Genomic DNA, 10,917 nt, shown 5'->3' with positions numbered 1-10,917 from the left:
AAATTGTCATTTATGTCAACTATATGAAAACGTTATATTTTTATATACAAACAAGAGCTATCTACAGAGACATCAAGGCATCGTCAATTTATTATATTAATAATAATGCGTATCACCTGTTTGGTGCATAATAGTTAAACAATTTGTACATTTTCACTAATCTTTCAGTTGCACTATTTCGTTTTCACTTTCACTTTTGGACTCGATGTACAGCTGTTCCCTTGTGGACGACATTAACTTAAATACCACTGGAATTACAGTCAAGATGGGATTCTTTTTCTGCAAACATCGTATCCAAGATAACAGAGAGTCTTTCGAGGACGTGCCGGTAGCGCACATTGCAAAGTATGTGCCGTCGTCCTGCTCGTGGACCGTTGGTGCAGGAATTATTTCTTTCTTATCCCAGAAAGGTATTTTAATATTCGAAACATCTGTAAATAAAAATCATATCAGTTTTTTTAAATAAAAACTTCGATATTTGGACAATTTGTATACAACAAACATATTTATATACACAATTAAATCGTCATAATATAATTAATCATTTTTATTTTATTTATTTACTTTTATATACATGAGTTTTTAATTTACTCTACAATCAATAGCGTTCAGCAGAAGAGAACTTTACAACTATTTTTCAGATTTTTATTTCAATAAACATTACAAATAAATTTATACGTAATTAAATACTCTTTCTATAATTTCTGTTTTATATTTTTATATGTTTTGAATGAATATTTAAGAAATTATTTTTTTTTATAATATTCACGAAAAATAAATATTATATACAAACCAAAATAAGCATATGGATATTCCTGTAAAATCTGTTATCTGTAAAATCTTTTCCTTAAAAAAATGTCCAATATGGGTTTTAAACATGTTTAAAACATATTATATTATAATAATTATTATATTAGTAATATTTTATATATATGCAAGAAGTAACCTAGAGTAGTTAGCGTTATTTAATTACCATCAACATTTTCACGAGGTCTTCTTTCTTTTGGCGTTCCTCTAAGGATAAAATAATCTATACACTGATCCGCCACCCATACCGTATATGGTCCCTCGACAAAGATCGGAGTATCAGGGCACTCCTTTCGCAACAGTTCTTCCTGCTGCCCACTCATCGCCGACACGATCCACGTATCCTCGATGGCGTCCTCCACGTCCTTGGTCTCGAATTCTGTGATCTTGGTCTGCACGTCTACACTGGAGATCTTGCTCATCGCCAGTCGGGCGAGAACCCGCGGGTCTTTGGGCGCTGGCCTCGAGCAGGGCCAGGGATTCAAATTGGCGAACTTGGGCATCCAGTACATCATCCGCCAGAACTTCTTCAGCGGCAGGCCGTGCTGGCCGAAGATGTTAAGCAGCATCTCCTGCATTTCCAGATCCGGCATCACGCAGTTGTGCTCCATCTTGCCGAGCAGATCGACCGCGACGTACTGCTGCTTCGGGTAGTGCATAAACATGGTCTGATAGGCGTTACGGGGGACGAACTTGCCCTTGGGCAGCACGTCCAGGAGAGCCTTGTACACGGCGAGGTCGCGGTTCACGCCGAAATCGTCCATGTACTTGAGGGCAACCTGTATGAACTCCACGTGGCCGCGCCGCGCCTCGTTGTTGTTCTTGTACTCGCGCAGGATGTCCAGGTAGGCCTTCTTCTCCTTGTTCTCAGAGTTCGCGAACGCATGGAGCACCAGGGCCGACGACTTGTTGTCTTCCTTCTTGTCGTCGTCCTTCGCGTTCTGTCGCTGGCTGACGTGGATGGCGCGACTTAACGGCCGGCTCTCGACCTCGCGCAGCACTGGCTGCCTCAACAACACGGTGACGTTCGACGCGAGTACGAGGCAGTTCCGAGTGATCCGCGAGAGCATGTTGACGGACGTGATCTCCTAACCACTCCTAGCGCGTCATCTTCACACGCCGAATCTCACCCGCGAAAATCTCGCACTCGCGAGGTTATGATACGATTCGTGGAGCGTGGAGCCACTTAACCTAACCTAACCTCTTTTCTTTCATTCTCTTCTGCGCCACTCTTCAAGATGGACAATTGATTTTATGCATTTCAGACTTGTGGTTGAATTTTGAATAAATTTTTGAATAAAATTTGACCAAATTTTAAGTGAATAAATTTCTATGAATTTTCTTTGAATTTTCTCTAAACTTTATATTTTTTTATGGATTTTCTATAAATTTTCTATAAATTTTTTACAAATTTAAGAGGGCGCATTTCTATAACTGCAGTTAATGCAGAAAATTCTTAAAAAATTTTCTTAAAACTCGTAAAAAATGTTTAGCAAATTCATTAAAAAATTTTGTTTAATTCAGAAATACTTAATTTTTTTATTTTCTTATTTGTTTCGTGGAAAGGAGCAAAAACAGCATATAATCAATTCATTAATTATTTCACTCCTTTGAAGCTCTAAAAGAAAACTGGTGTCGCTTCCTATCCATGCAATTATTTCTTCTAGCGCATATCTTTGCTTCTTACATGTTTTGTTTACAACAGGAAAAGAAAGTGGTCGAGTTGTGAGAATTTACTGAATTATGAGAATTTCATGTTTGTTCGATGATACACGATGAGTGAAAATTTGGAGAACATTAATCCGAAGCTCTACAAAAAATTAGATGACCGAGAGATTACACTCGAGGAACAAAACGATGATATTGCGGACGAATTTGATGCACGTGAGATTTTCGGTACATAACCTCGAAACATATTGTCTATTATGCATGAAATTATGTAATTATATTTTTTTGCTAGAGTTAATAATAATAAAATATGATATTTTATTATCTATTTTCTTTTAATTTCTATGTTTTTTATTGGCGTAATTTCGAAAGTTGAAAACATAACCCCCAAGTACAAACAATAAAATATGTAATATTTTAATGTTTTATATAATATTTTACATTTTAGCTAAATAGTTATTGCATTTGTTAATGCATCATGTGGTATTTAATAGAGTTTAAAAAGCATAATATAATTTACAGATATAATTAGAAATATCAATGATCCCGAGCATCCTTTGACTCTGGAGGAATTAAATGTAGTGGAACAGAATCTCATTGAGGTAAAATTTTTTTTACAGCAGACCAGTTGCTATACTGATTTGCAATAAACTTTCTACCTAACTTTTGCCAAACTTCAAATATATCTATTTTATTTTAAGAACAAGTATATTTTGTTCAACTATAAGAACAGATTTAATATTATACTGGACTTTGTACTATATTTTGAAATTGTGTAAAACTTGTATGTTGCAGGTTGATGACAAAAGGAATAGAGTAGATGTAAAATTTACACCTACAATTCCACACTGTAGTATGGCCACTCTAATCGGATTGTCCATTCGCGTGCAACTGCTACGTGCTTTACCTGCTAGATTCAAAGTCAGCGTGGAAATCTCCCCAGGTACTCACGTCTCGGAAGCCGCAGTGAACAAGCAGCTCGCGGACAAAGAACGTGTGGCTGCGGCTTTAGAGAACTCTATGTTACTTGGCGTGATCAATCAATGCTTGGCACCGAAAAATTAGCAAGTCACATAAATTCTGCGATTACGGAACTAATTAAAATGTCCTCGTGATTTTGTTATTATGTATATATATGTTGTAAAGTAGCTCTTATATCTCATTTTGAACAATGAACGTAAGCTGGTATTTATTAGTCAGTTTTTATATTTAAAACTATCTTAAGTGCTGCAGGAAATTTTGTTATGCAGGAAGCTTTGAATAAACTGTGAAGAGAGAAAAATTTGAAATATAAAGAAGGAGAAAAAGCAAAAAGAATTGCGAAAATAGATTAGATTGAAACAATTGAGACTTAAACAAAGAAAAACAGAAACTGAAAGAAAAAGAACGTAAAGATTTACTTTTTTCTACAAAATTGTTGCAAATAAAAATTGCGAAAAGTATTAATATATAAATTTTTATTTGTATTTTGTTATTTAAACAACTTTTTATTCTATGATAAGAATAATTTTATAGATTTTATTATCTGAAATAATGTTTTTCGAGAGGATTTAATTTATTCGTTTTTATCAATATGAAAAGAGGGCAAATATTATACAATTGGATAGTCTTGAAATAAAAATGATTATGAATACCAGCAGAATTACAAAAATTCTTTAAGAACTGCAAAACTGCTGTGAATAATGTGAATAATGAATCTTGATTTTATAAGAATAAATTATTTGAAATATATTAGTGATATATGTATAGAAATATATCAGTGATAGAAATATATCAAATATACATTAATGTAAACAAATTTGTTTGAAATGTTGCATTGATTAATAAGATTATTGTGTATAATTTTACAAATATTAAAGAGCAGTAATAAAGTTATGATGAAATCAATAGATATTTTAATACATCAAATAAAAATAGAATAGAATAGGAAGAAAAGGAAAGCAGAAAAATATATACGAACAAAGTTACACTAATTGTAAACTTATATCTAATTAATCATTATATATGTTTATGATAATTTAACAGCGATAATAGTCTTAATTATTCAAAGAAACAATATTCTAAGATAGATTTAGATAGAATTTTAATGTAAACAATATGACTTTTATGAATTAAATAAGAAAAGTGTAAGGAAATATTTAAGATATTCACTTCTTAAATTAATTTTTTTATAACTAAATTTAACTCATTAATGGCTTATAAAACTAATTTAGTTACATTAAAAGTTGCATTAAAATTAAATTTAAAATATGTATCATGTGAATTGGAAACACAATTTTGTAATATTGTTGTTTAAGCAGAATCAAAAGTATTATTACTTAAGCTTTTTGGAACAATAATTTTTTCGTTGAGAAGCACATACACTTGATGCCTTTTTTTAAAATTTAACTTGTCTTCATGTAGACCTAATCTCGAAATGTACGGGGTATAATCCTGAACTTAAATCGTTTAAAAAACGCGGCTTATCGTGCTCGTTGACCACGTGACTCACGTCATGTGACATATGTTTTGATCAACATGGCGCCTCTGGCTGTCAGAGTGCGATGAGGCCGTGGAGACGATTTCTGCTGTATTTCGCGTCCGACAGCTAACAAAAAGATGCCCGTTGACATTAATCGATTGACGGAAGGTTGGCTGGAGCTAGAAAGCGATCCAGGTACGTTGTTAATCTCGAAACGCATCTGTCAATCAGTTGTCAATGCAGACCTGATGTCAGTTACTTAGAAAATACGTAAATTCAATTGTGAGCAAAGTTATAACTTTTCATGCCTGTTCAGGTCTGTTCACGCTACTCTTGGAAGACTTTGGCGTGAAGGGGGTCCAGGTGGAGGAGATTTACGATCTGCAGAAGTCGCTAGAGGGCCCGGTCTACGGCTTCATCTTCCTGTTTCGATGGATCGAGGAACGGCGCTCCAGGCGAAAGGTCGTGGAGCAGGATGAGAGCTTTGTCAAAGATGAAGAAATTGTTAACAACATCTTCTTCGCGCAGCAGGTATATATAGCTTTCGTCGTAGCCAATGTCCACTGCCTATTATACATAGTAGGATTTTGAAATTTGTTGGAATACTATAGCAAGAAAGTTCTTAAAAGTTAATGCTTTAAATAAAAATGTGCAAGTAACTAATTTTTCGAGAACTTGACCCTTTATATATAAAAAAGTATACAAAATGTGTCATCTTTGTGACACAGTATTACACAATGTTATGTAACTATCGCAGGTGGTCCCCAACAGTTGCGCCACTCATGCGCTGCTCTCGGTTCTGTTGAATTGTCCGAACATCCACCTGGGTACAACTCTGTCGCGGCTAAAGATGCACACATCTGGTATGTGTCCGGAGAATAAGGGCTGGGCGATCGGCAACACGCCAGAGCTGGCTTGTGCTCACAACTCGCACGCCATGCCCCAGGCGAAGAGGCGGCAGGATAAGAACACTGGCGTTTCTACAGGCAGATTTACCGGCGAAGCCTTTCATTTCGTGAGCTACGTGCCGATAAACGGCAGACTATTCGAGCTGGACGGCCTGAAACCCTATCCTATGGATCATGGGCCATGGAAGGAGCACGAGGAGTGGACGGAACAGTTCAGACGCGTCATCACCGACCGTCTAGGCATGGCGACCGGCGAGCAGCTGCAGGACATTAGATTCAATCTGATGGCAGTCGTGCCCGACAGACGTCTCGCTATTTCGCACAAGTTAACGATGTTGAAGACCAACCGACAGATAGTCCTGGAGGCTCTGCAGCAACTGATGAAACTGAGCCATCAAGACGGCAGTAACACTGAGAAGAATTCCCATAAGGAGATCGATCCGGATAAGGAGAAACGAGAGTATGAAAAGAGGGCCAAGACCGAGGATGAAAATGGATTGCCCCCTAAGACAGAAATCGAAGAGTCGTCTTCCACAATTCCGACTATCAACGTTGAGAGAAATAACGGAGATTCGGCGGTGGTTATCGATGAATCGGTCTCCGGCATCGCATCTGGGAAAACCGAATCCACGTAAATAGCAATTGAGTTAGCTTTATTCATGTAACTCATAATGCACATTTTGCCCACAATACACTTTATTTAATCGAGGAAATTGAATTAAATTTCGTGGCACTTAGCGATAGAGAATCTAACAGCTTGTAAGCATAAACATTGTTAATTTTTAAACTACAGTAATATCCTATGCTTGTTATTTAAAAACAAAGAAAAATTGAAGTAATAATCCATTAGAAAAACGAGCAGAAATAATCACACACAATACACATTTACTTTGCTCAATGCCGAGTTAATCAACTTTTAACTGAAAAAAATTAACAAGTTTAGCTAATTGATAAAAACTGAATTAAGTTAAAACTTGTACTATATGTTTGTTAATAATACAATTTAGATTGATTTATGACTAATCATAAAATACATTTATAACTAACAAAATTTTATTGGTGCTGTAGTTTCTCGATATAAACGTTTGATTTCAGTGGAATGGAGAAGGTGGTGATGTGCGCTCTAGATTACGCGACGCCGTTGCGAATTCAAACGTCGCCGGCTCACAGTTCTTCGAGTACGGACACGTCGTCGGAAATCGGATCGGCCTTTAACTCGCCCACTCAAGGTACAGGAAAGAAAAAAAAGAGAATAAAGAAAACACTTTACTTCACGGCAAAGCATCGCACAGTCGTCTGGTGGTGCACACTTTCTTGCTCTGGCAGAATATCAGGGCGTTTGGGCACGTCATTCGGATTGACTTGATCTCTTCGGAATCCGGCACACTGTAACAGATGTAGTAGTGAGAATTGGAAGCGGGATCCTTTATCTTACCGAGCTCGCGACACAATCTCTCCTCGGACGCTCCCTCGTCGTACGTCTTCGTACTTTCGTTCTCGGCACGCTTGAGAAATATCTCATTTGCGAATATCTTGTTCCTGTCGCATGTTTTCGCGCTCTCGACGTCGCAGATTCGCGAGTACATGTTAAAAGCTGTGTGCGACGGGCAGGAGTATTCTATCACGGCGGCCGTTTTTGGTTCGCATGTGTAGTATCGGTTACAGTCAGTCCTGTTCGGTAGACGGACGTTCCTCGTGCACGCCACAACACTAACGGTGTTCCGTGACGTTAATCGATGCGCCACAGCCCTGTACCGTTCGATCGTGAGGTACTGTTTGCTCCCAAGATTATCGCTGATCCTTATTATGCTATTGTCGGAGTCCAGGCTGTCGATTAGCAGCTCCAGGGCGCTTCCCGTCGAAACGATGCTGTCCGTCGTCGTCGCGATGACATTGTCCACCTGAGGACGAAGTCCGTTGGTTTCCACCGGTTTGATCGATTCACCGTTATGTAACTCGTTTCCCTCGGTGTGGCTGCCTAGCGCGAGGTCGTTCAACGATACGTTCTGCCTTCGATTGTGGGACGCGAATATGGTAATAATTTGTGTCTCTGGCTTTACGGTCGTGGCGTCTTCGATGGGTACCGTCAGCGAGCTCGATACCGTAGCCGATACCTCGTTGCTGTAGGCGTGCAACTGATTCATCAATTCGTTCATCCATTTGAAATGACTGTCCACGATGCTCTTGTATTCTTGTATTAGGGACAATGGCAATTGCCCTTGGCTGTTTGTGTACACGTACAGATAATTCTCCTCCCTGTGATAGGACGCATTTTTCACGCTCTTATCTACGTGCCTCGTTTCGTCTGACTCTTCAAATTCAATTAAGGGATACGCGGTCACCGCCTCGGTCGTCGGATCGGAGAAATTATCGATCACATAGGAGGAGTCGATCGTTTTGGAGAATCCCGAAGGATCCTGCGTGTACCCGAGATAGCTGGTATCCGTCGGGGGGACGCGTTCGGTCGACAGCGTGTCGCATGTCCAAATATCACCGGGAATCACGCATATCCGTAAATATGGTTGGAACACCTGAAATCACATTTTGAACATTTGTTAGCGGTTACACCATTAGAATTAGGGGGGGCCAGCTCTGTTTGTCTTGTTTATTAACGTCTCACCAAGCCCTCGGAACACTTTGACGGGACCCATACGTAACCGCCGTCGGGCAGATTCACGCAATCGTAGAAAATCGTGCAGCTCGTTTGATGCGGTTTCCTCGGTTCCGGACATTTTGAGGAACTCGCCTGGCAGATCAGACTGCACGCGAGAAAGACCGATACGAACCGCATCCCGGATCGCTGACAGACTGCAACTCATCTGTTGGAATCCGCTTTCGGACGTTATGTACTTTTCACACGCGCGTACAAACTCGTTCATCTCTGCGTTTTGTTTCGCACCTTCCACGTACAGTTACTTGACCTCTTCCTCCATTACGCACCATCTATTTGTTGGTTTCTATCGAGCGAAATTTTGAAAATGCTTTATATACAGAATAAAAACGAATATTTAGAGATCATTAGCGCTTTGAGAATCGCTAGAGAAAGGGAAATTTAGAGTACCTTGGTGTTTTCTAGCTTGGGGATGGAATTCCGGACAGAGCAGTCCCACGTCAACGAAGGATTTCAAGAAGTTCGTGGTAATCAGAGTTGCTGGCGACGAGAAGAACGAGGCGGGTCTTAGTAAGTCTCAGATTTACGCGATTCATACGAAATAAATTCTCATCTGCTTAAACTTAACATATCGAAATATCGTGTTTGCACAGGCCGTTCTCTGGGAAATATTAATATAAACGGGAAAAGATTGGTTTCCGACAGCGGTCACTTGCACAAGAAGGTTTGTTTGTCGGGCGAGGTCAGAATCCCTCACGCAAGAGTAAAGACCAGCAACGGCGATACGGTCACGGAGGAGAAGAAGGTCGAAAAAATCGATCCCAAGCTGTGCTCCAAGTATCCGGAATTGTTCGAACCACACACGTTCGCACCCAAGGATCTCCTGGCGTTGCTGAAGAATTTGGAGCACGAGATCAGCGTGTGCGAGACCAGCCTGAAGGACGAGAACGATAAAAGAAACAAGTACAAGGTCGGTCTTACGCACGATCACGAAGCGCTTGCTATTTTTAATGGCAAAGGTTGCAGTTAACCGCCACGATATCCCATTCTTTTTGCGATTAAGTTAATTTATACCCGTAATTAATTCTAGTAATATTTGCCGAGCAATGTATGTATATAAGATGTACGGAAATATAGCAGTTGTGTAGGAATCGTATAAATCTTTCAGATTGACGATTGCCGGAGAACGCATAATTACGATGAATTTATTTGCACCTTCCTCTCGATGCTCGCCCAGCAAGGGAAACTGGCGGAATTGGTCCAGCAACATCTAACATTAAAGAAACATTCTTCTGTCTCGGTGAATAGAGTTCACAGGTGCGTATTTCGCGTATTTCTAGTCGATTGTTGTTATTTAATCACTTGGAATTTTCACAACGCCAACAAATGAAGTATTTATTAACATTGGCCTGTTATATTAACTGTTTTTCTGAAATTAAATTTCGATTCATTTTCAGGTCATCAAAGAAGTCAGACACTCGTCAAAATTCGTCACGCAGACGTCGTGGTAGAACAAAATGTAAAAAACGAAAGTAATCTGTAACTAATGTAAATTTTAACCTTAGGACATCATTCCGTCGATTCGGAACTATTTGGATTGTTTATAATGAGCATATACGAAACACATATGAAAACTTGATAGTTTCAAAAAAATCATACAAAGGGTCATACATAATGATGCAACAAAGTAATTTAGAATTATATGTTTGGAGAATGAATTTAGAGTCCGAAACAAGAAGAAAACAGTCATATGAACATCGTTTGATTTATTCTTATAGGTATAATAACTTAAAATATTTGAAATGCCCTTGTGAAAATTTTTATTAGAATTCTTTTCATACAATTTTGCAGAATTTCTGTATAATTTTATAACTTTTAAAAAATATTTTTGAAATTTTTAAATATAAATTGAAAATCATTTTAAAAGTACTAGGAAAAGTTTTTTATTTTTTTTTCTAGAATTTTTTATAAATATATGTAAATTCTAAAATATTCTAGGATTTTTTATTTATTTTTGAAGAAAGTTTACAAAATCTGAAGATGTTGATTTTTTTAAAATCTTTATATGTTTAAAATTTGAAAAATTCTTAGAAATATGAAATATGATAATTTTTCAACGGGACATTATTTTATGTTCATATGACTTTTTTATGTTTATATTTTTCTTCTTTTTTGGTAGATTTATTCCAAATTTGTTATATCAACGTTAGTAATCTGCCGAATAGTCTCCTTTCAAAATCATTAACTCGATATTTATATTTTTTTTAGCATAATGGAAATATATTTTAGACGATTGTAGAGTTGATTTCGACTCAGATGCTACGTCAATGAGTAGACACGTTGCTTCTTATATACTGTACAAACTACTTTACAATGTGTATACATATATATTTTTTATATTCTTTGTATAATATTCGCACGCGTGGTATTTAATTGTTCAAAAGTAGGTATTTATGCTTGTC

At 37.7% G+C, this 10,917-nt stretch overlaps 4 protein-coding genes across 4 annotated transcripts; 2 read left to right on the top strand and 2 right to left on the bottom strand.

The window, feature by feature from the left end:
• Positions 1 to 13: 13 nt before the first annotated feature.
• On the bottom strand, positions 14 to 1,913 carry LOC105829937 (evolutionarily conserved signaling intermediate in Toll pathway, mitochondrial). Its single transcript, XM_012669021.3, has 2 exons — positions 974 to 1,913; positions 14 to 431 (listed from the first exon to the last, which is right to left on the bottom strand). Exons 1-2 carry the CDS (start codon positions 1,875 to 1,877, stop codon positions 157 to 159), a joined length of 1,179 nt encoding a protein of 392 aa, XP_012524475.1. The 5' UTR covers positions 1,878 to 1,913; the 3' UTR covers positions 14 to 156.
• On the top strand, positions 1,849 to 4,368 carry LOC105829933 (MIP18 family protein galla-2). The gene is made up of 4 exons (XM_012669018.3): positions 1,849 to 1,961; positions 2,513 to 2,703; positions 2,998 to 3,077; positions 3,271 to 4,368. The coding sequence occupies exons 2-4, from the start codon at positions 2,583 to 2,585 to the stop codon at positions 3,538 to 3,540; spliced, it is 471 nt and encodes a 156-aa protein (XP_012524472.1). The 5' UTR covers positions 1,849 to 1,961; positions 2,513 to 2,582; the 3' UTR covers positions 3,541 to 4,368.
• A 624-nt stretch (positions 4,369 to 4,992) lies between these two features.
• LOC105829934 (ubiquitin carboxyl-terminal hydrolase calypso) lies at positions 4,993 to 10,089 on the top strand. The gene is made up of 8 exons (XM_012669019.2): positions 4,993 to 5,131; positions 5,253 to 5,467; positions 5,694 to 6,475; positions 6,940 to 7,073; positions 8,921 to 9,025; positions 9,109 to 9,425; positions 9,624 to 9,772; positions 9,913 to 10,089. Exons 1-8 carry the CDS (start codon positions 5,074 to 5,076, stop codon positions 9,989 to 9,991), a joined length of 1,839 nt encoding a protein of 612 aa, XP_012524473.1. The 5' UTR covers positions 4,993 to 5,073; the 3' UTR covers positions 9,992 to 10,089.
• Positions 7,080 to 8,912, bottom strand: LOC105829936. Its single transcript, XM_012669020.3, has 2 exons — positions 8,465 to 8,912; positions 7,080 to 8,375 (listed from the first exon to the last, which is right to left on the bottom strand). The coding sequence occupies exons 1-2, from the start codon at positions 8,633 to 8,635 to the stop codon at positions 7,116 to 7,118; spliced, it is 1,431 nt and encodes a 476-aa protein (XP_012524474.1). The 5' UTR covers positions 8,636 to 8,912; the 3' UTR covers positions 7,080 to 7,115.
• Positions 10,090 to 10,917: the final 828 nt, after the last annotated feature.

This window comes from Monomorium pharaonis, chromosome 5, assembly GCF_013373865.1.
Source record: "Monomorium pharaonis isolate MP-MQ-018 chromosome 5, ASM1337386v2, whole genome shotgun sequence".
Lineage (NCBI taxonomy): Eukaryota > Metazoa > Arthropoda > Insecta > Hymenoptera > Formicidae > Monomorium > Monomorium pharaonis.
This window is presented reverse-complemented; position numbering and strand designations above follow the sequence as displayed.